Raw genomic sequence first — 27,607 nt, forward strand, 5'->3', positions numbered from 1 at the left:
AAGAAAAGCTTTTTATAATCTTTCATTAAGATCAGCCCAATAATCTGCATTATTTTAACAGATAAAACTAAACTCCAGTTTTTTATGAATATACAGTTTGACACCAAAAACTGTTACAAAATATTGTAAACAAGCCTATCAGTTTTTTGGTTAGCACTGACTACAACTAACAGAATTCCCTTTCACAACCTTCTTCAACTTTCCATATCGATTCAGGTCTTGTCTAACACATTGAAACCAGGCATTTATGAAACCACAGTCCCTTAGACAAGCTTTACAACTTTTAGTCAGCATTGACCATGACAAACAAAATTCATTTCAACAAACTTCCACAACTTTTCATGTCCACCCAGGGTTTGCCCTCCACATTCTCAAGTACAAAGCTATTTCCCTTTCTTTAACAAAGCTCATCCTGAATACTTTACATATCCACATACCTTAAGTTATCTTTGCACCATTTATTGAAGAGATTGTTCTGTCCCAGGTGAGTTGGCTTGACTGCCTTATCAAAGATCAATTGTCCATAGATAAGAGGGTCTATATCTGAACACTCTATTTGATTCCTTTGGTCAGTATATCTATCTTTATGCCAGTACCATGCTGTTTTGACCACTGTAGCTTCGTAATAAGCCTTAAAGTCAGGTAGTGTGAGACCTCTGACTTCATTTTTCTTTCTCAGGATATTTTTAGCTATTTGGGACACCTGCCCTTCCAGATAAATATGGTAATTGGTTTTTCTATTTCTGAAAAGTAAGTTGTTGGGATTTTAATTGGTATTGCATTGAATCTTTAAATTCAGGTAGAATAGACATGTTAACTATATTTAGTCTTCCAATCCATGAACACGGTATGCTCTTCCATTTATTTAGATCTTCTGTGATTTCTTTTAGCAATTTCTTGTAGTTTTCTTCGTGTAGGTCTTTTGTCTCTTTAGTTAAATTTATTCCTAAATATTTTATTCTTTTTGTTGCAATTGTAAATGGAATTTTTTTCTTGATTTCCTCCTCAGATTGTTCAATACTAGTGTATAGAAACACTATAGATTTTTGAGTGTTGATCTTGTAACCTGCCACTTTGCTGTACTTATTTATTAGCTCTGGTAGATTTGCTGTGGATTTTTCGGGGTTTTTGACATACAGTATCATATCATCTGCAAACAGAGTTTTACTCCTTCCTTTCCAGTTTTGATGCCTTGTATTTCCTTTTCTTGTCTAATTGCTCTGGCTAGAACTTCCAACACAATGTTGAATAAGAATGGTGATAGTGGACATCCTTGTCTTGTTCCTGATCTTAGGGGAAAAGCTTTCTGTTTTTCCCCATTGAGGATGATATTAGCTATGGGTTTTTCATATATTCCCTTTATCATTTTAAGGAAGTTCCCTTGTATTCCTATCCTTTGAAGTGTTTTCAACAGGAAAGGATGTTGAATTTTGTCAAATGCCTTTTCTGCATCAATCGAGATGATCATGTGGTTTTTCTGCTTTGATTTGTTGATATGGTGTATTACATTAATTGATTTTCTTATGTTGAACCATCCTTACTACCTGGATGAATCCTACACTATAATTCTTTTAATGTGGTGCTAGATTTGATTTGCCAGAATTTTGTTGGGAACTTTTGCATCATTATTCATTAGAGAGATTGGTCTGTAATTCTTGTAATATCTTTGTCTGACTTTGGTATGAGGGTTGGCCTCATAGAATGAGTAAGTTTTTTGAAGGGTTGAGCAAGAAGAATTCAACTTTTATTTCTAGGATATCTGGTTGATTCTTTTTTTCATGGGCATGATATCTTCTTAAATCTCTCAGAGAATATAAATTATATTGTCTTAAAAGTCTGAGTCAGAAAAAAAAAGTCTGCGTTTCCTATTCTCTTTCTCTGTCCTCCGATGTAAGCTCTTCAGTTTGTTGAGCGTGGTGACTCTTCTTAGGTGTTAGCATTCCTCAAGTGTTTGATCATTCTGAACTGAGAGCTCGTTTTTATATTTGAGGTTCTCTGTTAATCTAATCAAGAATGCTTTTTCACTGGACCTGGTAGTGAGGGAGAGGCAGGATGTGCTCTTCGGGTAAGCATACGATACTCAGCTTCTCTAAAGTGAAGCGGGGCCAGAGTTGGAGGTGCTGCCAGGTGGAGTAGCTGATCTTCTGGGCTTGACAGACTCCCTGGTCCTGCTGGAGGCTGTATGCTCATCTGGCCACTTCTGTGTTTCTCAGACCCAAGGCCTATACCCACCGCTCTCTTTTGCTTCTGCCTGACCTGAGTGGACAAAGTGGGAAATGCAGATGTAGACACTGGCTTGGTTGTTCCTATCGAAGGAGTCCAAATATGGTGGGAGTCTCCCCAGGACCCACTCCTGTTCCTGATATCTACCACCCTCATGTTATTGAGAAGCTCACTTAGGCAGTGACTTCCAACTTCTTCAATCCTATGCCATCAGGGATTCCTTAGAGTTCATAGTCTACTACTTCTTTTCTTGCCTCTTCTAGATTTTTATTCAAAAATCTTTTCATTATTTCCAAGAATCTGGGGCAGGAAGGGGAGGTTGTAGCATGTGGTCATTGTGCCATCTTACAGTGAAAATGCCAAAGAACTACTAAGGAATGTTGGAGTAGAGTTTGGCAGAACACTAGGGAAATCACCACCCTTTCCCTCATCCTTCCTACCCCTTCACTCTTAGAACTGACTGATTGCCATGTCAGACTGGGGGTGTGAAGCAGCCAAGAAAGCAGACAAACAGGGCTTGTAAAGCTTTAAGAAAGAAGAAAGCTTGGATGGAGAAGGTGGTCTCGCCTTGAGTAGGTGGGATAGGAAGGAAGAAGGCAGTGCCACCTCCTGTCACTATCATGATAATACGTAGTTGCTCTGTTTTTTCCATTCACTGATTCTTTCCTTCACTTACCTAATATTTACTGTGCATCTTCTAAATCTCAGGCCCTTTACTGGAGTACTGTAGGGACAAAGATTAAGGATCATATTCCCTGCCCTGAAAGAGTTCACAATCTTTGTGTGGAGAAGAGAGACACTAATAGAAAATTTCAATATAGTATAAATGCAACAAAATTGGTATGTGCTATAAAGGTATAGCAGGATCTCAGAAGAAGAATTGATCCATACAGCCTTCGGGGGCAAAGGGTTGGGGTCCTAGTAGAGTTCATTTTCATTTATTTATTTATATTATTTTTTTAGAAGTTGAGCAGTTATAGGTTTACAGAAAAATCAGGCAGAAATTGCAGTTCCCATATACCACCTCCCCTTCCTCCCCCCAGTTTTCCTTATATTAACAATTTACATCATTATGGTAACTTTGTTACAATTGATAAAACAATGTTGTTATTAACTTTAGTTCATAGATTACCCTAGGGTTCGTTCTTTGTGTTGTGTAGCTCTATGGTTTTTTTGTTTTGTTTTTTTTATTTTTATTCTGGTAGCATATATACGGTAGAACCTCCTTTTACATAAACTCACCACATGTGAATTCAAGTATATGCAATTGGCCTTTGAAAAAAATAAAGGCAGAGAGAATTAAGATTTAAATAATTATTTCTATGATTAATTTTATTTACTTATTGTTACTACTGTGTTTATTTGCCTTATTTATAAAAAATGTGTGATAGGTATGTTTATATAAGAAATACTTTACTAAATAATGGGGTTCACTTTTATGCATGATTTTCAGCTTACACAAAGGATCTTGGAGCCATGTTGGTCACGTAAAACAAGGTCCTACACATAACGTAAAAATCCCTATTGTAACCATTTTCAAGTATACGATTCAGTGGGCTAGCACCACCACCATCCATTATCAAAAATTTTCCATTACCCCAAACAGAAACTCTACCAATTCAGAATTCAATCTTAATGTAAAAGAATGATTGGGAACTTACTACTCAGGCAAGAAGTGAGAGGGAACATCATAGAAGTTTGGGATGCAGTGGAGGATAGTAAAGCTGAATAGGTGGATAGGGTCAGATTTGATATGCCATGCTTAAGAATTTGTTCTTTCTTTTGTGGGCAATGAACGATTTAGGCAGGGGAGGGGCACAATCTCATTTGTGTTTTGTAAAAATATGGTAGATTATTAGTACAAGAGGCTGAAGACTAAAACTATAGTCTTGACTAGAAAAGAAAAGGACCTTATTAAGGCGACCTTATCCGGTGATCCGGAGGTATGATTAGGAGTTGATTACCAGTTGGCTGTGTGAGAGGGGCACAGGAACATGACAGGACTGAATTTGATTTATGAAAAGCAATCCGAGGGCAGACTCAAAGAGAATGTACTCTTGGAGCTCTTCACTTTTTAACATTTTCAAAGAGGTAGTTTATAACTCTGAAGGCACTTTGTGAAGGTCTCTATTGTAATGACATTCCTCTTAAGAAAAGAAAATCCAACATTCTATCAGTGTAGTTCAGTGCTCCAAACAGTTCATTATTGTATACGGATGCCGCAAACACAGGAGGATTAACTTTTCTTTTAGTTTGTTTCCACAGCCTCTATTTGTAAATTCTGTGTAGGTTAATACTTAATGTACCATTAAGTAACACTGAAAAGAACACAAGAGGAAAAACCTTCTTGCCTTCAGTGCTTAAATTTGGTTGTTTTTCAAGAGATGCTAAGAGTTTGAGGAAAGTCCAGACTTCTTATTTTTAGCATCATTTCTGGTGAATTTTCCTCGGTTATATTTGCAAAGCAGTGGTAGAACCATCTGGAAATGATAGAAATAGCTGTTTGTTTGGGGAGAGGGGAGCACGGAAAAGAGTTACACTATGTACATTGTTTCAGTTTTTCTAATTTAATATAAGCTTGCTGTCTATAAATTGCAGAAGTCATAAGAAAGATTGTGTCCTAAAATGTTTGCCTGCATATTTGAAATAGGAAGTTCATGGGCCTTGATTTCAGTGAAGCTATTTCTTTCAACACCTCTTCTGGAAAATGTTTAAATGTTTAATGCACCGTTGAAGGAAAGATTTTTTTATTTAATATCATCTTTGCATTTCAGATCCTCGGGCTTAAACCTATCCATGAAAACAAATGTGTCTTGTAATCAGTCAACCTTCCCTAAGAAAAAATGAAAGATTCCTGAATTCACTTAAAAGCCATAATACCTTTAAACTACAATATTTTTTCAGGACTATTTCTAATCTTTTATGTGTGAGAGGTTGGGAGGTTGCACAGTATTATCAAAGAAAAAAATTTTCACCAGATAGTGTGAAACAGGCAAGGATAACTTTATTCAAAGCTATATGCATTAGAGAACAGAGAGACCAGAAGTGAGTGTGTATGTGTGTGACGGGGGGGGGGGCGGGGGGGGGTAGGGTTAGAGAGGGAGAGAGAAACTAGAATGCTATCACAATAGGGGAGAGAGGGTTCAAGCCCACTAAAGCAGGAGAGTTAAGGACTGGGATCAGCTAATGGAAGGTACTGGAGGGCGAAGTAGAGCAATGGGGTGGATCCCTTACATGATGATCCCTTATCTCCTGAGTTTACTATCGAGGCCACATGGAACATGCTCTGTCTGGATTCTGTAAGGGCCAAGGTGAAAGAAGGTGATCAGAGGCCTAAAAACAAGAAGAAGCCTGTCTAAAATTTAGTTAAGCCAAGGTGAAGTTAAGGCCCTCTTGGACAGTTTATTAGTCAGGGTTCCCTAGGGAAACAGAACCAGTAGGAGATATTTCTAAATATTATACAATTTTATAAAATTGTCTCATGCAACTGTGGGGATGCATGAGTCCAGATTCTGTAGGACAGGCTACAAACTGGGAACTCTGATGAAGGGATTTGATTAATTCCCCAGGAAAAGCTGGCTGGCTGAAGTAGAGATGAAAATTCTCTCTTCTGATGCTGTAATCATCACTTTTCTTTTTTAAACATTTCTCATTGCTGAAAGCAGTCTCTTCAGTTGATTATAAATGTAATCAGCCATAAATACAATCAATTTACTAATGATTTAAGTCCATGAAATGACCTTAAGTAACAATTAGGCCAGTGCTTGCTTGACCAAACATTTGGGCTCCATTATCTGGCCAAGCTGACGCATGAACCTACCCATCATAGTGACGCAGTGGGTGGAGATTTCTTAAACTTTGCTGTTTTTCTAGGATCACAGGGTTCAGGTAAAATTCAACATTGTCAGTGTAGTGAAAAGGAACTAAACTGGGAATGAGAGGCCTGTCTGGCTGTGTTGACTTTGATAGGTTCTTTCTGGGCCTCCTCAGTTTCTAAAGTAAAAAAGAACAGTACGATAATTTCAAAAATTTCCCATTGAGTCACTCTAAGTTTCTAGGTTAAGATTCTTTATAGAGCCTACCTATTTGGAAATGTAGCATTTGGCTATTCTAAGCGTTCTGTCCAGTACAGATCCTGTGTGTTTGGGAGACAGTTTATTTGCGAACTGTTGAGGCTATTTTCTTTGTGACTGTCATTTACAAGGTAATACAAGTGTCAGGGTTGCTTTATCCACAAATGACTAAATAATTTTAATAACTCTGCTACTACCTCTTGTGAAAACTGATAACACGTTTAGGAAAAAGACAGCTTTGGACAACCATGAGGTGACATGACTGAGTACCACGGAGGGTATCAGAAGCCCCTTGGTCAATCTTCCTTTCCGTGCTGCATAGTGAGCCACGGCAGGTTGTCACCACCCAACCAGGCTGAACGTAAATTTGAATGCCAGGAGGGGTTGTTAGTTATTCTATTCTCTGTTCTTTGTAGGCTGATTTTCATAATGGGCGGGCAGTGTCAGTAGTTCAGCTCATGGTATGTACTACTGACAGAGACTCAGGTGATCTATTTTTTGACAGTGGGAACTTACTTTTCATCATTAGACGAGGAAGGAATTTAAAGGTGTGAGGTCAAAGATGCACTCTTTAGTCTCTTAGCTTCTCTCTAGGTTCCTGTTTAGGCAATTGATTGTAAAGACTACACATCTTACCCTGAAAATGCATGGAATTGTGGTTTGGGTTTAGAGATACCATCAGTAATGTGTATAAGGGAATGGTTGCTATTTCAATTGAGTCAGTGATATATACTTCGCAAACTGAACTTGGAAACATTTATATACATAAAACTTACTCTTTTGTTCCAATGTCACACATAAGACTTGCAGCCACCTATAAGGATGGGCGCTGTTACCAGCTCATACTGAAGAAGACACTGAAAGTTGTCTAGTGCAAACCTCCATCCCCACCCTCTTAAATCACAATGAAGAAAACAGGGGCCCATGCAGAGGAAGTGACTTACTTATGATTACACATGGCTGAGTAGTGGCACAGCTGAGTCTCTCTATATCTCAAGAGGTGCCTCGATATGGATTGAAGAATCTGGAAGGGAGTCTACAGATCTGGGTCTGCCACTTCACTTTCTCTTTAGTACTCAGAAAGTACCAAGCCCCATTATAAGCTTTGGTTGTCTTTTTAGCCTCCTCCGTTTTAAAGCCAGCAAGAATATGGAATTAGGGAGTAGTAGGTGACAAGTGGGGACAGAGGCAGAGCTAGGACCATCAGGATTGTTGAGATGCTCAGAAGCCCTTAGACTATGGCCACTTGAGTCACTCTGACCAGGAGTGGGACTTGCCCTAAAGGAATTGAGCATTTGTCGCCTGTGGTGTAGGAGAGAATTGGTGCTCTCTGTACTTCCAAGCAGACACAGGAACAGAGGACCTGGGCCTCTGGGAGCTCTGTCTTGTGACCTAGACCAAGGGAATCTGTCTGTCTGGCCCATAATATGGGGGTTATAAGATGCTATGAGGTACAATTTTACAAAAGCGTGTTCTTTTCTCAATATCAGAATTCACACTCAAAGAATGCTCTCCCTTGTCTGTTGGGCAATTCTAGATAGATGGCTCTGATTCTTATCTGAGGGCTAAGCCAGCACATCTCAGTCATTTCTGGTCCCCTTGAAAATGGACTCAAGAGGGTATAGCTATTGGTTGCAGACCTAACTAGGGGAGTTGTTTAAAAAGTTTTGAAGATAATAGAAAATCCCTGGAAAGTATTTGGAATAAAGCATATACCACAGAAACAAAATACTGTATCAGGTCCTGCGTGCTTTCCCTTTTTAAATAATCTCAGCAGGTTGCCAGGCACTGCTTAGTAGCCAGAGAAATTGTGGTTTTGAGCTGTTCACTAGTTCTAGAAACTTCATAAGGTTAATTCTAAAGTAGTAGGATGGAGACCAAGAAAGAAAGCACACTATTTTATGGTACTTTTAGCAAAGATAATGTATTTGCCTCAGGCTCAGGGCCAGCCAGCCAGCCGGGCCTCGCTGCACTCCAACTCTGTGAGACTGTCTTGGTACCCGCCACTAAAACCAGCGCTAGGGGAGGGTGGGATCCTTTGCCCGGAGAGCTGACAAACAGTTTCTTCCCTATCTTAGCTGCTTCTCCTTTCTCTGTTTTCATTCAAGCCAATAAATATTTCTTGAGCTTCTAATATACACACAACTACTATTAGGTACTGGCCCCCTCCTCTTCTAACTGGTTTTCATTGTAATACAATCCAGGTTCATAATCTTCTGAATGAACTAAATTAGATCTTCATTCAATGGCCTTCAATCTAAATCAGCAATTCTTTTTAATCTTTTTAATTTGGATCTTTTTCTTTTTACTTTAGAAAATATTCTTTTTTTCATTTGTTAAAACTTACGATCCTAACGTTGATTTCTGGGTTGGAAAAAAAAACACCTAAAAAAATGTGGAGCTCTGTCCTCATTCTTACCTCTAATAAGTGGAAGAGCAGTTATACCATTAATCCAAAATATAGTAGTATTTGACTTGGGTGTTATTATATAACATTTTCCCACAGCATAATTACCTCCCAATTTAAATTTGTAGAGATTAACATATGCTACTTGACAACAGGTGAGGGGTGTCCTAGAAGAATTATCCTGGAACTGAATCCTAGATGCCTGGATCCTGGTCACAAACCTCCTACTAAACTAGTGTGCATCTTCTCTTACCTAGCCACACCCCCTCCCTTTCCTGGGCGATCTCTAAAGAGTCCCAGCAGTTTTGATACCTATTGATCAGTGCATAATTTCTTGTGGATATTTGAAAATTATGCCAAGCAATGATGCGGTTCTCTTTTCCTCACAGAGTGAAGGCTGCCCAGACTGAGTTAGGACAGCAAATCCTGGCAGATTTTGAAGAAGCATTTCCTTCCCAGGGTACCAAGGTATTGTTTTGCATTTTCCCTCTAGTCTTTAGATATCATCACCATTCTTGCCTAATTTATACTCACTATGGTTACTATTCATTTATCATTTCGAAAGTGTTTGCTGGCAGCTGCAAGTCTGTTTGCTGGAGTTTCAGAGTAATGAGATCCTCCTTGATTTAAAATATCCAAAGCACTGTTGATTCTTCATCTGTGTTCTTCCAGCATCAAAAAGTGAGGATTTCTGTTGGTTTAATTTAATGTGTGTCAAACCTAATATCTTGTCTGCCTGTAAATTCCCTTTTTCTCAGGGCTGTCTTAAAAAAAAATAAGCAAGCAAGCAAACACTCAAGCTGCAGTATTTTTGATGATTGTTACATAACTTACTGGTCTCAGTTTGGTGAAAAGACAACGGGAAGAGCATCCGCAGGCTTATGTAACTGTCAGAGTAACATCGTTAGGAGACACATCATAATCTTGTTCTTTGGAATTGATGCCTTCTAGCTATCTTTGGTAGGGTAGCTGTTTGTGTGGTGTCTGTGAAGCCTACAGTATTTTACTTGTGAGCTAGTTGTCATACTTCTCATGTAACAAGCTTTCCCTCACTTGGCTGTCATTGTACTTGGGTAATGGCTTTTAGCTCTATCTTTCAAATTGGAGCAGATGTAAATCTTAATGCTTTGCATGTGTTGGGGGAGGGAAGAGCCTTCAGAAGCTTTTTCTCTATTATTTGAACTATTTCAAGAAAGAGTAGTTCAAGGCAGAGATGACCCCAAGCACATGTGTACTTGATGCATGGAGATGAGGGGAATGTATGTTTCCTTTACTGAGCCAAGAAAAGTTTCCTGAAGCTGCTGTATCATCCAGTAACTGGAAATATCTTAATCATTTTTCTTTATACATAAAAGAAACTAAGGGAGTAGATGGGGGTGGCTGCCCAAGCTTTTGTAGAATCGCTTTCTGTAAGAAACCTGCTCCTGATCTAATGTCTTCATATGTTGTGGCTGTCTTCTAGCAATCAGATATTTTTTTTTGTAAGGCACTTTTCTTTGAAGACCTCAGATTTCTTATACATCTGACATAACTATGAGGAGGGGATGTTGGAAAAGCATTATTCCTTTTTAATACATGAGGAAATAAAGAACAGAAAGTAGAAAAGGATTGTAAGGATAGACACAGATAGACTTTTTTGTCAAGAGTCTACCATACTCTGCTGCCCCATTCCAGTTTCAAGTAGTTTCAGAACTATGTTGATGAAACCCAGCTTTATGATTTAGAAGAAATTAATTATAGCTGACTTTATATCTTCTTCCCAGATCCCTCCAACCAGATGAAGTTAAATTGGTTTTCTTTAACAACTTGCCTCACTTTTCTCTGGCTCTGTAACTTAATTTTTTAAAAGAGTTTTCATTTTTCTTTTTTTATAGTTATTGTCTTTTCTTATAAGAACTTGTGTCTTTTAATTCCTATTTCACAAATGGAAACCAGGATATAAAAAAAAAGTTATCCAAGGTAACCTCTTAAGTCTTTTAAATAATGAAATCTGAATGCACAGGTTTTAGCTTCTGCTAATCCTCTATCGTATTAAGCATTTCTGTCTTGTAGCAAGAGTTGAGCAGTTATAGTGGGTGACATCACAGTCACTTGGCATGGAGCAGGTCAGCATTCTTAGCATTTGAGGTCTCAGGCAACTTAGGTAACACTTATGAAATGCCTGAACTTCAGTTGGGATGAACAGAATTGGAAGAAATTGAAAAAAATCGCAAAGATTTGGAAGAACCTTACGCAACACCTAGTGAAAGTGCATTATTTTTAGATGAGGTTGAGTAACTGCAGCAGAGGTACATGAGTATTTATCCAAGCCAAGGGTAGATTCCAAGTGTTCCTTTTACTACGGCCCACTCAATCAACCATGTCCATTCAGTGATTTGCTATGAAGAAGCACGATGGAATCGCCTGCCATAACAAAGGCCTGCTCATCGTGATGTATCAGTATTGCTCCCTAATATCTTTCCACTGTTTTTTGCAGGTAAAGGGGCCAATTATCATAATATTTTGTCTTTGGCTGCCTGTCTCAGTGGTTAACTATCAGTGAAAGAAGTCTTATGGTTTGGAACCTGGCTTCAGGTTTTAAAGGCTACCGTACTGTTTGACGCAAATACAGCAATTTAAGGATGGGAGTCCCAGAGTTGGAATCAGGATGATGGCACATATGGAGTGAGACAGGTGTCATTCTGACTTTTAGGACTCCTCAACAAAGTGCTTTCAGTTTTGGTATTCAGAAAGTAAAATTTCCTATGATCATTGCTGGCCTGATTTTCTAAAACGTCTTATTGCTGATTCACAGAGATGCTTTTATTGTTGGCTACTGAAAGACTGGCTTAATAATTCTTTCATCGAGGAACAAGTAACTAAAATATCCATCCACAGTAGAGAGAGTGTGTCGGGGAGTGGGAGTATTAATAACAAAAAGTGAGAAATGAGAAGTAGCAACTGTCAGAGGCCTTGAGATTTAAAAGTTGTTTCTGGCTCTTGAACTAGTGCATGTCTTTTGTTTTACCAGAGGCCAGGAGGACCCAGCAATGTCCTAAGAGATGCATGTCTGGTTGCTAATATTTTGGACTCTAGAATCAAACAAGAAATCATTAAGAAGTTTATTAAACAGCATCTATCAGAGTATCTAGTACTTTTTCAAGAAAACCAAGATGTAAGTATTTACCAGATGAGGTCAGATGTTACATTTGCATTTTATGAAAAATGAATGCTCTCAATCCTACTGCTTTATACCTTATTAGTATTACTGTTTTAAAGTGTTGATGTTGAACTGTGACTCTTAAGGGCTGGCTGTAATTCAGTGGTTCTTAACCATTTTGGGGTTGCTGATCTGTTGGAGAAATTAAGGAAAGCTGCAGATCTTCTCTCCAGAAAAATGCACCTATGCATAAAACCTAGCATACACTTTCAGGAAATTATAGACCCATGAAGCCCATTCATGACTCCAGGTTAAGAACTTCTGGGTCAAAGTAAAAATAAATAGCCTGGATTCTTGAAAACAATGAGAAATAGAATGTTGGCAGTCATATCTTGGTTCTATTTTTACTTGTTTCCTTAAACTGTCAATACTACTTCTAAGCACTAGGGTGGTTTTTGTTCTCTGTCTTAATAAGGTTGCCTGGCTGGACAAAATTGACAGACGCTATGCCTGGATAAAACGCCAGCTTGTAGACTATGAGGAGAAATACGGCCGTATGTTTCCACGTGAGTGGTACATGACCGAGAGAATTGCAGTAGAATTTTGCCATGTCACAAGGTAGATTCCAACTCTCTACTGGTTCTGGCATTAATTTAATTTTTCAAATCAATCTATAGGTCTTTAGGGATTCCATCTGTCTTGTGGATTCAAGTGCAACTTCCTTTTTCTACCCACTTTTCAATTGTAATCTCACTCCCTGCTCCCCTCTTTGCTCCTGGACTTTCCTTTGGCCTATCCCTTGCCTCAAACAGCCTGCCTTTTTCACCTCACCAAGTCAAGGTGCATTAACCAGATTTACCTACAATGAGCCATCACCTCAACATCTCACCCCCGTCTGTATTATATATATCAGTGGTCTGTGTATATATCCATCATCATTTTGCTTTTCTGACTTGCTAATAAATAGTCACTCCAGTTCCATAAGGACAGAAGTAGCATCTACTTTAATGGCATAGCTAGGGCTCTGGAAATATTTGTTGATTGGCTTTTCTACCTCTAATATGATATTCTCTAGATGATTAATAAACCTAATATATCTGAGTGTTCTAAGCATTTTAAAGACTTTCTATCATTTATCCTCTTTATAGTATCAATGATGGTAGCCCAGTTCAGATACTTCCTTTGTATTAAAGAAGTAAAGCCCAAGAAGGTTAGATCAGTGTATCCATGACAAAGCTAAAGCCAGCACCAAGCTTTTTTTATGCTTAGAATATATTTTTTTAATTTTGAAATTTTAAGATACAGAAAAAGCACAGAGAGTAATGTAACAAACACTCATGCATTCATCACCCAGAATAATCACCTAACATTTTTGCTTTAGGTATATTTTTTATATAAAATAAATAGAGCATGACAGATAAAACTGAAGTCCCTTTTGTTCCTCTCCCCAGTCCAATTCCTCTCCCTCTCTCCATTCCCAAAGCAGTTGTTGTTATTAATATGATGCATTCCTTTCTAATCTATTTCTGTGAACAAAACAGAATGTGATTTAGAAATATTTTCCTAAATCCTTATGTACTGTCAATAAATGAGCCAAACTTTCTTAATCCTTGCTTGCTGGATTATGCAAGTAGTTATACTACAGCAGTAGTATGTTGTAGTGGTTGATTTTATTAGTTATATATATTCTTCCAAGAGGGCAAAAGTACATATAAATCCAGGTTAATTTTAAAAAAGTGGTCCCATATCTAGGCATCACTCAACCACCATAGCATAATTCATGATAGTCATCTTTCTTAAGATTATAGAGAATACAGTCAAGTTGCATGCTTTATATGCATTGTGGGGGAAAATTATTTTAAGGGATTTGGGCTAAGAAACACATTTACTACTATAGAGTTAGATAACTTTTTTGTATTAATTCAAGGTCCATTGTGGGTATCACTTTCTAAGTTGTGATTAGCAAAGAAAGGCTTAATTCCTTATGAAATTAGCTCATTCTCTTTAACCTATAGTCCATCAAACTTGCAAACTAAAACAGTGAGAAAAAGTGAAACCTGCAGGAGACTGGAAGTATACGTAAGCCAACTAACCCCCGTGTAAGCGTCAGTACCTGCTATTGTCTCAACTAATGGCAGTGTTGCTGCCAAACTTTTATTGTTAGAATTTTGGCAAAAATCCCTTAGATAAATAATTCTCAAATAAACTCAGAGGTTCTTTCTTTGATTTTGTCATATATTTGTATGGGAAGATGATGATAGCTTAGTGCTTACTGAGAACTTACATGTTCCTGTCCTCTGAAAACTTATATTCTGAAACACAAAACTTCAATGAGTTGCATGTGAACTTCATAGGCCAGGAACCACCTAAGCATGTTTGTATTACTTTTCACATGGAGAATGCAGCCTCTCGTGTGTATTTTCAGTGTTATGTTTCTCTGACTGAAGAGAAGGTTTTTGAACTTTCTAATTAAGTAATTGACAACTTGTGAAGTTATAGAGAATATTTGTATTTTATAAAAACTAAGTACTTCATACATTATTATTAATAAATTATTGAAAGTTTTAAAGATATAAAAATAGTAGTAACCATGTAAATAAATTAGTGTCCATAATCCCTTGATTTTTTTTTAACTAGTGGATAATTTCACCTTAAAATTTTTATTTAAAATATATATTGCTATTCCCCAGGTGTTAGTCCAACTTGATAACAGACATTTGAAATGACCACATACATTTGTTGTATAAACTAAAACCACTTACTTTGTGTTTTCTTGAATGAATGATCAGTTTGTGTGATGACATTCTTACCTCTTTGTTTTGAAGGACAGAACTTGCCAAGATCATGCGTACCAGAGCTAAGGAGATTGAGGTGAAATTGCTTCTTTTTGCCATTCAAAGAACAACCAACTTTGAGGGATTTCTTGCAAAACGCTTCTCCGGCTGCACCCTGACAGATGGAACCCTGGTAAGACCCTCTGCAGGGAGATGGGACCATGAAATCCATTGTTGGGTAGGTGGCTTCACTTCATTCTTTTATGGGATGGTGAGTCCATCTACAGGCTCAAGTGCTTAACAACCTCATTCCAGGGATTTCTCTGAATTACTGTAAAAAGTGATGATGCAGAGTATTTTGTATGGACCTGTTATCTGTCTGTTATGCAGTACTTCATGTTTTTAGAATGTCCTGTCATCATTTTATCTAACTACTGGCCTCATTTTGCGGATCAGTAATTTTGTGAGTAGTCAGACTTCGCTTATCCCATCCCAAGTACCTTATATCTATATCAGCTGCTGCATTTCATCACAATTAGGATATGCTTTCATTTTAGGTTTTGTTTTTTTAATGTGGTTAATGAGCCACAAATCAGTGTGTTCCTAAAAACCTCAAAACCTTGTATACAAATCTGCATGTTAGAAAGGTGCTGAAAGATTTAAAAAAAAAAAAAAAAAAAGTACATGAGTCTGAGGAATGTGTCCCTCCATTGGAAAGGTGGAATATGATATTATTGGTTTAAAAACATTTAATCTCTGTGTAGTCAAAGATCAGGTCTAAAGATTTTCTCATGAAACTTTCTTTTTAGAGACTCTTCCTACTAATACATCAATGTGCTTTCTTCAGATTTGTGTCTATGGGGAAACCAAAGTTTTATGTTTTATCATAATTTCTGTTTACATCGTTATACACATACAGACTTTGAACTCCTTGAATGCAGGGATCATGGCTGATCCATCTTGTTTTTTATTCATGCAGAGTATACAGAATACATGTGGGTTGACAGGAATGAGGCAATGAGGGAAAGAGGGAAAAGGAAGGAGTAGAAGAATAAATCAAAGATGAGATGCCCATACCTCTTGAATTCCCTTTAAAACTTGAATTGTTTTTAAAAACTGCCAGTAACAATAGAAAGATGTGATTCAGTAGCAAAATCTTTGAACCAGTGTTTGAAAGGAAAGACTTCAAGGAAGCATGCACCTTTCCAGAGAAGTATGGAGGTGACTTTAGCACCTGCTTGATTTCCCTATGTTGGTGCTCCACTCCACCCTTCCCAAGCCATGCTTCTGGCATGGTTTCAAGGAGAGATTCATGCAACACTCAGTTCAGCCCTACAGAAATCTGTTTGGGGACATGGAGGCTTAAGATCTGACCATAGGCTCCACCCTGGAAGTGGCCCCCTGAGTTTACATGACCTCTGGCCAGGCAGGGACAGTAGAGGCTAAGGACAGGGTCTTTAGTCCAGTAATCCAGCCATCTGTACAGGAAATAAGTCCCAATGAAGAATGCTTAGTGCCAGTTACCTGTTTTGAGCCACTGTCCTCTTCCTTGGCTGTGCCCTGCCTCCTAATGATTTGGGGTTTACATTTAGGAGATGATAAGATAACAGGGGATCATAAGGCCTGTTGTATTGGATAACCAGAGTAACCTGTACAGTTGAGGCTTCTCCAGGACACATGGGAGCATTTACCTGTCTAAGAAAAGTGCTAGAGAGATCTGGAAAGGGACAGCCTCTCCAGACAAGGTGAGGCTGCAGGACAGGGCAGCCACATAGAGATAGAATAAAGAAAACTGACAGAGGTTCTACTTAAGCTTGCAAAGATAGTGCTTTTTTGTGGAAAATAGGAGAAAGAATGCAAAGTGGCAGTGGTTCACCTCTCAGCCAGCTTCTGTCCCAGGGAGGACAGGGCTGGAGGTGCAAGTTTCTCAGGGAAGGGTGGCCCCACCCTGCCTTAACTCACTGAGCCAGGGCCAGGCTTCTGGGCTGCAATCTTTACATCTCCTGACAGTTGTGGACTCTGTTGCTAGCACTCAGCTAGGAACACTTGACCCTTTCCACCAATCCCTTCCTTTTTGGTCTTCTGTTTTTGAAATTTTCTGGCAGAATCGGTTTATAACTCTCTCCTCCAGTTGTTCAATTGTTGCTTTCCTCTCCTAACAAGTTTGCAAAGAGTTTCAGCTTACAAATACTTGGCTGGAAAGCCTGCTGACTACCAGTGAGTTCTTTTTATACCCCTCCAATTGGTCAACTATTTCCCCAGACTTCTTCAACTTGTTTAATTTAACCTCTTCTCCCAGACTGTTCTTTTTCCCAGTAATCACTCATTCTGCATTCCATTCCAAAGCTGTTCCATAGCCTTCAAGGGTTTTCCCTTAAAGATTTGTTTCTAGAATCATAGTAGAACCCCTGCGGCCTCAACAAGGGAGTCCAGGTCTTGGAGCATGTTCATTGTAGCCCTGCTGGAGGAGGATATGACGGCCATGCTTCTCACTGTAGAAGATGGTCACACTGAGCCTGGTTCCTGCCGTCACCTTATTCTGAGCTGAGTGGGGTCATATCTTCTTTCTACAGACTATAAGGAAAGAAGATATGACCCCACTCAGCTCAGAATAAGATGATGGCAGGAACCAGGCTCATATAGTCTGTAATCCCCAGCAGCAGAGACCCTGGTGGATTAGTCATGGCTACTGACCATGCTCCTGATAGCACTGGGAAGAGTCCAGCCTAGACCAGGCCCGGGGCTCCAGCTGGCCTGATTCCCTGTCTAGGCTGCCAGGCATCCCACCTGGAGACTTTTTTTGGCCCAGTGTCTCTTCCCCACACTGCCTTGCTCCTGGGCTATGTTTTTCTGAAAATCTTTTTTGGCCGCCATTTTGTTTCAGGGTATCAGGATAAACTACAAAATGAATGAAGGTGTATCTTGACACCATTTAATGTATGCCAAATTTCATAGAAAAATCAGTGAATTCCTTGGAACATTATCATGGAACAGGAGAGAAGTCAACCAAGAAGCCAAGTTGGCTAGAAGCCTTGGTGTGCTGCCCAATCCCCAGCTGCTTCACTGTATCATTCAGAACCTTCTAAGCCCTGACAATGAAACAGCCACGGGTGAGCTTGAGGGTGTATCTAGCTCACCTGAAAAGATATGCCAGAGCTTAACTCCTAATTGATCAGTTGTCTGTATTGTCTTTTGCTGCTTTTTCAGACATGGCAACTGTGACATCTGATAGAACTTTAGACTGAGAGCCTTAAGAACAGGACTTTTTATAAAAAAACTGAACTAGCCCTAATAAATATGATACCTTAAGCTGTGTTACTTGAGGGTGTACCCTACCAGTGCTTTTTGCCAGCTGCCTAAACTTCTCACCTTTTAGGAAGAATTTTAAATAGTCATCAAATTAAAATGCCTTGAAACTAAAAGCAAGTGCCTGGATATGTTATAACTACACCTATGTGCATTATTAGTGACTTTATGATTAGATTCAAGGTGAAAAAATTATATTTAGCCTTCTGCTGAAAGCAGAGTAGATCAAGTTAGGTTTTTATACCTGGTTCACTGAATTTGGTAGTTTTGATTTTTTTTTTTTAATAAAATGAAAAATTTTCCCATTTCACTCAGCTGGATTTCCCTTCTTGGCCATTGCATAAGTTACCTTTTTAATAGAATTGTCCTATAGCTTATTGGGGTCATTTTAATATACATTTATACTTGCCCAGTTTTTTTAAATTACATTATAAATATAGAGGGTAAAGGTGTGATTTGTCAGCCATGCAATTTGAGCAGAAGAGCATTTGCAAAACTTATTACCTATGAAAGCCCACACAGGGTGTCTAACTCTACACCTCAATCTTCCAGCAACCTAACACTTGTATTAGAGAGACTATGTAAGAGGAAGAATCTGAGGTGAACAGGGAGAAGGAGGTGGAGATATTTTGCAGTTCTGCCAGAGAGGAGGTCTTATGTCTTGAACAGAAACAGTTTTCCCTTATCCAATGAGCCCCCTTTAATGTTTGAAAATATTTTATACATGCTTTCTTGAAGCTAAAGGACAATAATTCCTCCACTTATAACATCTTAAATAGACATTGATTTTTGTTTCTTTATTTCTGGAAAGAAAGTAATACATAGTCAAGATAGAAAATTTGGAAAGGATAGGCAAGAACAGAGAAGCAGAAAAAATGTCATCCATTTACCCATCAGACAGAGATGATTTTGGTGTATTCTTTCTATACATTTTCCACAATTGAAATTGGACTTTTAAATACATTTTTTCTATGCTTATTTTATTTTTTAATTGCAAAACAATTAACATAAATTTCATATGCCATAAAATTCACCATTTAAGGTATACAGTTCAGTGATTTTTAGTACAGTTGGTACATTCACAAGGATTTCCAGAATGTTTCCATCACCCCAAAGAGAAACGCTATAGCCATTAACACTTACTACCCATTCTCTTCATCCTCCAGGCCCAGACAGCCACTAATCTAGTTTCTGTCTTTATGAATTAGCCTATTCTGGCCATTTCATATAAATGGAATTGTATAACATGTGGTCATCTGTGTCAGGCTTCTTTCACTCAGTATAATGTTTTCAGGGTCCATCCATGGTATAGCAAATACCAGTACTTTATTCTTTTTTTTTTTTTTTAATGTACTTTAGAAAGCATTGTTTTAATTGAGAAGGACAGGGCTGGAGAAAGGAACAAATCGTAGGGAGTGGGGCTTCCCTCATGAGGGCTGGTGGATATGAAGAGATAAGCTTTGGTCATACCCCACGCTGGGGCAGACGTATTATGGAAACTAAAAAGAACACACTGTGTCTTATTTATGTGGTCTCTGTGTTTTTCTGGGACAGAAAGGAGGTGGGTCTTTGTGAGGACCTGGCAGCAGCAAGGACCTTTAAAGAATAACTCTTGGGAGCCTAAAGGGGCCAGAGCGCCTTCCTTAGGTATTCAAGCCCAACTGGCCCTGGCTTATCTCTGCCTCAACCTCGGAGGTGGGGCCAGGGGCCAGGGGTTACAGTGTGAAGGATGACCCTAACCGTAGACCAAGGCTTGGAAGGAGTCTGAGAAGTAAAAACAGAGTGATAGGTATTGAAAATACAAAGGATGTATATGGAGGTGGTTTCTGCTCTGGGGGTGGGGATGGGAGGCCCTCCTTGGCCTTGGCATAAAAAACCACTGAGATTCACAAAGGTGCCTTGCTTCTGTCCATTGCCCCATAGCCAGATACCAGGGAAGGAGCTAGAAACAGGCAGGGGAGATCCAAGGGCTTTGAATCACACAGATATGGGTCATGGCTGCACTGATACCGTGAAGGTTGGTGGCCCAGCAGGTATAGATGCCAGTGTCACCCAGGTCTCTTCCACATAAAGGGTGCTCACTGTTTCCTGCTGTACCTGGCCCTCCTGGCATACCACATCGTCCCGCTCGCTGGTGTAGGGGGCGTCCAACTATTGGCCTGGGTATTTCTAACTAAAGTCCACAGCACCCTCTGGTTCACCCAAAACTGTGCAGGTCACAATGAAATTCTCCCCCAGTTGGGCTGATGTTGCTGAAGCTTGGATGGTGAGTTTGGGAGAGGAAGATGGATAGTTGATGTAGATCAGTAGTAGCATGTACTTGGTAAAGATTTGTCTCATGCCACCTAGGCTGGACATGCAGAAGAGGCTTCATTCCTTTTTTTGTGTGTCATGCCAGCTACCAGGAATCAAACCCAGGTCTTCAGCAGGGCAGGCAAGAACTCTGCCTGCTGAGCCATCGTGGGCCGCCTCATTCCTTTTTACGTATTAATAATATTCTGTTATATGGATACACCACATTTTATTAATCCATTCATTACTTGATGGACATTTGGGTTGTTTCCATTTTTTGGCTATTATGAGTAATGCTTCTATGCTTCTGTGAACACTCATGTATAAGTTTTTGTGTGAACATAGGTTTGTTTGTTTGTTTGTTTGTTTTGGTGGGGGGAGGTGCTTGGACTGGGACTCAAACCTGGGTCTCCTACATGGCGGACAAGAAGTCTACTACTGAACTACCCAGGCATCTCCTAAACATATGTTTTTATTCCTTTTGTGTTATATTTAGGAATGGAAGCCTGTTTTACTCTCGAAATTTAAAAAATAGTAATAATAAATGAACAGCATAATTGGTTTTCCTTAATAGCCTTTCACTGTAAAAGTCTTGAATTTACAGGTATCTGTAAATTCACTAAGATCGTTCATTAAAGAGAGAAATGAAACAAAATAAAGTTTCATTGGCTGAGAGATTTGAAACAGAGTTGAGAGGCTAACCTGGAAATTATTTTTATGCATTATATAAATATCCCTTTTTTAGTTTATGCTGTATTGGAGTAGCTGGAGAGAAGTACCTGAAGCTGTTGAGCTATGTTCCAGTAGCCTTGGTTCTTTTTTTTATTATTATTAATTTTTAAATTTTTTTAAACTGTAACAACAAACACAAACATTCTTAACATATGGTCATTCCATTCTACATATATAATCAGTAATCACAATATCATCACATAGTTGCATATTCATCATCGTGATCACTTCTTAGAACATTCGCATCAATTCAGAAAAAGAAATAAAAAGACAACAGATAGAAATTCATACATACCATACCCCTTACCACTCCCTTTCATTGATCACTAGCATTTCAATCTACTAAATTTATTTTAACATTTGTTCCCCCTATTATTTATTTTTATTCCATGTGTTTTACTTGTCTGTTGATAAGGTTGATAAAAGGAGCATCAGATACAAGGTTTTCACAATCACACAGTCAAATTATAAAAGCTATATCAAGTAGCCTTGATTCTTAAAGATGATTGTATAAAGATATAACTTTTACAATGTGACTGTGTGATTGTGAAAACCTTGTGTCTGATGCTCCTTTTATTCAGGGTATGGACAGATGAGTAAAAAAAATTGATTGAAAAAATAAACAGATAATAGGGGAGATAGGGGTGAAATAAATTGGATATATGGAATTACTAGTGGTCAATGAGAGAGAGGAATCAGGGTATGATATCTATGAGTTTTTCCTTTTTTCTTTTTATTTCTTTTTCGGGAGTGATGCAAATGTTCTAAAAAATGATGAGCCATTGATTGTACACCATGTATGTAATGTATATGTGTGAATATTTGTCAATAAAAATATTTAAAAATAAAAACATTTTAAGAAAAAAGATCTTTCGTTAAGATTGCTTTGCCTTTTAGGCTTGGGAGTTTCATCCCTTTACATTAGACATCACTGAATTAGCACCAAGAAACCCATTAAAGCAGATTCTGAATCTTAATAAGCCATCACTGACATCAAGATTCAGTTTGGGGAGCGACAAACTGTTGCATTCATAAGAGTCGACGATGCAGAAAGCTGTTTGAAAAGAGGTGTTCTGCAACTTGAAAATACTTATACCTTTTGAGCCTATAATTCTATGTGTGTCCTAAGAAAATAATTTCAAATGATATTCATTCCAGCCTTATTTATAAAAGGAAATCCAATAAGGGAAAAAAAAAAAGGGAATATTTTACAATGACTGGGAAAGCATTTAAGATATGACTTATGAAGAAAAATAGGATTTAAAAATTGTATTTACACACTATATAAAAAAATTAACTCAAAATGGATCAAAGACCTTTATCTAAGTTTTAAAACCATCAAAGTCTTAGAAAGAAAAACATAGGTAAATTATCATGACCTTGAATTAAGCAGTGATTTCTTGGATGGGACACCAAAAGCACACACACACACACAAAATAAATTGTACTTCATCAAAATTAAATATTTTTGTGTATCAGTGGATGCTTTCAAGAAAGTGAAAAGACAAGCAACAGAATGGGAGAAAATATTTGCAAATCTATATCTTAAGAGGGTCTAGTATCTAGAATATATAGACAACTCTTACAGCTCAACATAAAAAACAAACAGCCCGGGTGTATGGGTAGTTCAGAGGTATAGAATGCTTGCCTTTCATGCAGGAGACCCAGGTTTGATTCCTGGACCATGCACCCGAAAAAAAAGAGTAGACAAACGATCCATTTTAAAATTAGGCAAAGGATTTTTTTTTTTTTTTTTTTTACATGGGCAGGCACCAGGAATCAAACCTGGGTCCTCGGGCATGGCAGGCAAGCACTCTTACCTGCTGAGCCACTGTGGCCCGAGGAAAAGGATTTTAATAGACAATTCTCCAAAGAAGATGTGTATATACCAATAAACACATGAAAAAATGTTCAACATCATTAATCATTAGGGAAATAAATGCAAATGAAAACTACAATGATAGCACATTACACTCACTAGGATGGTTATAATAATTTTTTTAAATACAGAAAATTTCGGGAGGATATGGAGAAAGTAGAACCTACATATGTTGCTGATGGGACTATAAAGTGGTGTAATCACTGGAAAACAGTTTGGTGTTCCTAAAAAAGTTAAACAGAGAGTGATATGACCCAGTGACTCCACTCCTAGCTAGACAACCAAGAGAATTATACATAATCACACAAAAACTTATACATGAATGTTCATAGAAGTATTATTCATAATAGCCAAAAAGTGGAAACAGCCCAAATGTCCATCAAGAAATGAATAGGTTTCTGGGTCAAGATGGCGGCTTAACAGCGTGCGCGTTTTAGTTTGTCCTCCAGAACAACTACTAAATAATCAGAAACAGTACAGAACAGCTCCTGGGGCCACATCAGTGACCAGACACTCAGCGTACCCCAGTCTGGACCAGCTGGACCGGCTGCAAGCGCCCCCCCCGAACCGTGAGTTCCCAAAGCTGAGGCAGCCAGCGCCCCTCCCCCACAGGCCGCTTCCCAGAGGGGAAAGGAAAGGACTTTACCAGCAGCAGGGACTGGGTACAATCAAATGCCAATTATGGAACTAATTAACAAATTCTGACTACTAAAAATAGGCCCCCAGCTTAGGTGAACCTGATCAAAGCGGAGGTTGCTCATTTTTGCCCCGGTGCCAAGGGGGCAGGACTGACAGAAAAAGGGGGGAAAAAAAAGAAGGAAACAGAGGTTTTTGTGGCTGTGTATCTATAAAGGCTTGACTGCCTCTGGATACAGCGGCAGGAATTTTCAGGCTGCAACTGCCCCAGGCATAGGCAGAAGTGAGCTCTTTTGGGGGCTTGTCTGGAGCCCCTTCCCCAGGGGAGGGGTGAAGCCCAACTCAGGTGGAATCCCTCCATCAAGGAATTCAGACACCAGGGCTTGGTAATCTGAAGCCATTAAAACCAGCCTACAACCTCTCCTCTGTCTCCACCATGCCCCCAGCAGGGAGAGTCTGCCAAAGTTAAAGGTACCGCATCATCTTATGCTGGTGGGACCTGCAGTCAGACAAGTGCCACACACAGGGCAGGATAAGAAAAACAGAGTCCAGAGACTTCACAGGAAAGTCTTTCAACCTGCTGGGTCTCACCCTCAGGGAAAACCGATGCAGGTGACTCTTTCCTCCTGATAGGAGGCCAGTTTGGTCTGGGAAAATCTGGCTGGGGTATATAATATCTAAGTAGACCCTCCTAAGTGTGTGGGGGGTGGGGGAAGGCACCACACAAGCAGGGCAAGACGCAAGAAAACAAGAACTGAAAAATTCTCCTCTGTTAAACAAAATTTAAGCTAAAGGTCCAGATAAAACTGAACGGAATGTCAAAGAACAGATAGACAACAAATTCATCCAGCAAGAAAAACCTAGATAAAAGAAGTGAAAGCAATCTCCAGAATAAACTAATTAAAGGAATTAAATGCCTAGACACCAGCAAAAAATAACAAATCACACTAGGAAAATTGAAGCTATGGCCCAGTCAAAGGAACAAACTAACAATTCAAATGACATACAGGAGCTGAAATAATTAATTCAGAATGTACGAACAGACAGGGAAAACCTCATCAAAAACCAAATCAATGAATTGAGGGAGAATATAAAGAAGGCAAGGAAAGAACAAAAAGAAGAAACTGAAAGTCTGAAAAAACAAATCACAGGACTTATGGGAATGAAAGACACAGTAGAAGAGATGACAGAGTGTCATGGTTAGGGACAGGTGTCAACTTGGCCAAGTTGTGGTACCTGTTCATCTGATTGGGCAAGCACTGGCCTGTCTGTTGCAATGAGGACATTTCATAGGATTAGGTCATGATCACATCAGCTACATCCACAGCTGATTCCATTTGTAATCAGCCAAAGGGGAGTGTCTTCTGCAATTAGTGATGCTAAATCCAATCATGGGAAGCCTTTTAAGGAGGACTCAGAGGAGACAGGTTGCATTCCTGCTTTGGCTGGTGAGCCTCTCCTGTGGAGTTCATCCAGGCCATCCATTGGAGTCATCGGCTTTGCAGCCTGCCGTGTGGATTTTGGACTCGGCGTTCCTACGGTCACGTGAGACACTTTCATAAATTTTATATTTGCAAGTGTTCCCTGTTGATTCTGTTTCTCTACAGAACCCTAACTAATACACAAAGACAATGGAAACCTACAATGGTAGATTTCGAGAGACAGAAGTTAGGATTTCAAAACTGGAGGATGGAACATCTGAAATCAAACAAGAAACAGAAACTATAGAGAAAAAAAATGGGAAAATATGAGCAGGGACTCAGGGAATTGAAAGACAATATGAAGCGCATGAATATACGTGTTGTGGGTGTCCCAGAAGGAGAAGAGAAGGGAAAAGGAGGAGAAAAACTAATGGAGGAAATTATCACTGAAAATTTCCCAACTCTTATGAAAGACTTAAAATTACAGATCCAAGAAGTGTAGCATACCCCAAAGAGAACAGATCCAAATAGACATACTCCAAGACATTTAATAGTCAGAATGTCAGAGGTCAAAGAGAAAGAGAGGATCTTGAAAGCAGCAAGAGAAAAGCAATCTATCACATACAAGGGAAGCCCAATAAGACTATGCGCAGATCTCTCAGCAGAAACCATGGAGGCAAGAAGACAGTGGTTTGATATATTTAAATTATTAAAAGAGAAAAACTGCCAACCAAGAATTCTATATCCAGCAAAATTGTCCTTCAAAAATGAGGGAGAAATTAAAACATTTTCAGGCAAAAAATCACTGAGAGAATTTGTGACCAAGAGACCAGCTCTGCAAGAAATACTAAAGGGAACACTAGGCACAGATACAAAGATGGAAGAGAGAGGTGTGAAGAAGAGTGTAGAAAGGAAGACTATGAGTAAAGGTAAAAAGAAGGAGAATTAGATATGACATATAAAATCCAAAAGGCAAAATAGTAGAAGAAAGTACTACCCATGCAGTAATAACACTGAATGTTAATGGATTAAACTCTCCAATCAGAAGACATAGTCTGGCAGAATGGATTAAAAAACAGGACCCATCTATATTCTGTCTCTACTCAAAGGACACGAGGCCAAGGACACAAATGGACATTTACATACCAATGTTTATAGCAGCATTATTAACAATTACCAAGAGATGGAAACAGCCAAAATGTCCATCAACAGACAGTTGGCTAAACAAACTGTGACATTTACATAAGATGGAATATTATGCAGCTGTAAGACAGAATAAAGTTATGAAATATGTAACAACATGAATGGACCTTAAGGACATTATGCTAGTGTGATTAGCCAGAAACAAAAGGACAAATACTGTATGGTCTCACTGATATGAACTGACATTCGTGAATAAACTTGGAATATTTCCTTGGTAACAGATACCATCAGGAGATAGAAATAGGGTGAGATATTGGGTAATTGGAGTTGAAGGGATACAGATTGTGCAACAGGACTGAATATAAAAACTCAGAAATGGACAGCGCAATACTACCTAACTGTAATGTGATTATGCTAAAACACTGAATGAAGCTGCATGTGAGAATGATAGAGGGAGAAGGGCTGGGGACATAAGTGAAATCAGAAAGAAAGATAGATGATAAAGATCGAGATGGTATAATCTAGGAATGCCTAGAGTGTATAATAATAATGAAATGTACAATGTACAAATTTTGAAAATGTTTTTGCATGAGGAAGAACAAAGGAATGTCATTGCAGGGTGCTGAAAATAGATGATAATTAATACTTTAGAATGTCACCTTATGTGTGAGACTAAAGCAAAAAATGTTTGTTACAAAATTTATATTTTGACTAGAGCATTTCCTAATATAACTCATGTAGATAGTTGGATTGAATGTCATAAGTACTTGGAATCTCAGGTAGGATATGAGATTTTGTTGGTTTGTCCAGAGTGATGCCCTGATGAATCCCAGAGTGATTTGATCAGTGACTGGAAAAGTATTTGCAAGCCCCCTTCGGGGAATGGTGAGAGTGGGGAGAAATTCAACTTCCCCAAGTTGAATTCTTGATATTCTCACAAGCAGTGTGGACAACCAAAGCTATAGGCTGAGCTCCCAGTCTTGGGGTTTGTTCATATGAAACTTAACCCCACAAAGGATAGGTCAAATCTACTTAAAATTTAGGCCTAAGACTTACCCCCAAGAGAGCCTCTTTTGTTGCTCAGATTTGGTCTCTCTCTCCAGCCAACATGACGAGCAGTCTCACCACCCTCCCCCTCTCTGCGTGGGACATGACTCCCAGGGGTGTGGACCTTCCTGGCAACATGGGACAGAGATCCTGGAATGAGCTGAGACTCAGCATCAAGGGACTGAGAAAAACCCTAGAATGAGCTGAGAATTAACATCAAGGGATTGAGAGAACCTTCTCAACCAAAGGGGGAAGAGTGAAATGTGACTAAGTGTCAATGGCTGAGAGATTCCAAACAGAGTTGAGAGGTTATCCTGGAGGTTATTCTTATGCATTAAGTAGATATCACCTTGTTGTTCAAGATGTAGTGAAGAGGCTGGAGGGAACTGCCTGAAAATGTAGAGCTGTGTTCCAGTAGCCATGTTTTTTTATGATGATTGAACAATGATACAGCTTTCACAATGAGACTCTGTGAACGTGAAAACCTTGTGTCTGATGCTCCTTTTAGCTACTATATCAACAGAAGAGTAGAACA

General features: G+C 38.9%; 1 protein-coding gene across 1 annotated transcript in view; it reads left to right on the forward strand.

Annotated features, from left to right (window-relative positions):
* VPS53 (VPS53 subunit of GARP complex) overlaps window positions 1–27,607 on the forward strand; it is a 269,084-nt gene that overhangs the window by 129,019 nt on the left and 112,458 nt on the right. Inside the window, exons 8-11 of the mRNA XM_077165441.1 lie at window positions 9,093–9,171; window positions 11,714–11,857; window positions 12,318–12,460; window positions 14,668–14,809. Coding sequence (XP_077021556.1) covers window positions 9,093–9,171; window positions 11,714–11,857; window positions 12,318–12,460; window positions 14,668–14,809 — 508 coding nt within the window. The remainder of the gene's footprint in view (window positions 1–9,092; window positions 9,172–11,713; window positions 11,858–12,317; window positions 12,461–14,667; window positions 14,810–27,607) is intronic.

The sequence above is a fragment of the Tamandua tetradactyla genome, chromosome 6 (assembly GCF_023851605.1).
Source record: "Tamandua tetradactyla isolate mTamTet1 chromosome 6, mTamTet1.pri, whole genome shotgun sequence".
In the NCBI taxonomy this organism is placed as follows: Eukaryota; Metazoa; Chordata; class Mammalia; order Pilosa; family Myrmecophagidae; genus Tamandua; species Tamandua tetradactyla.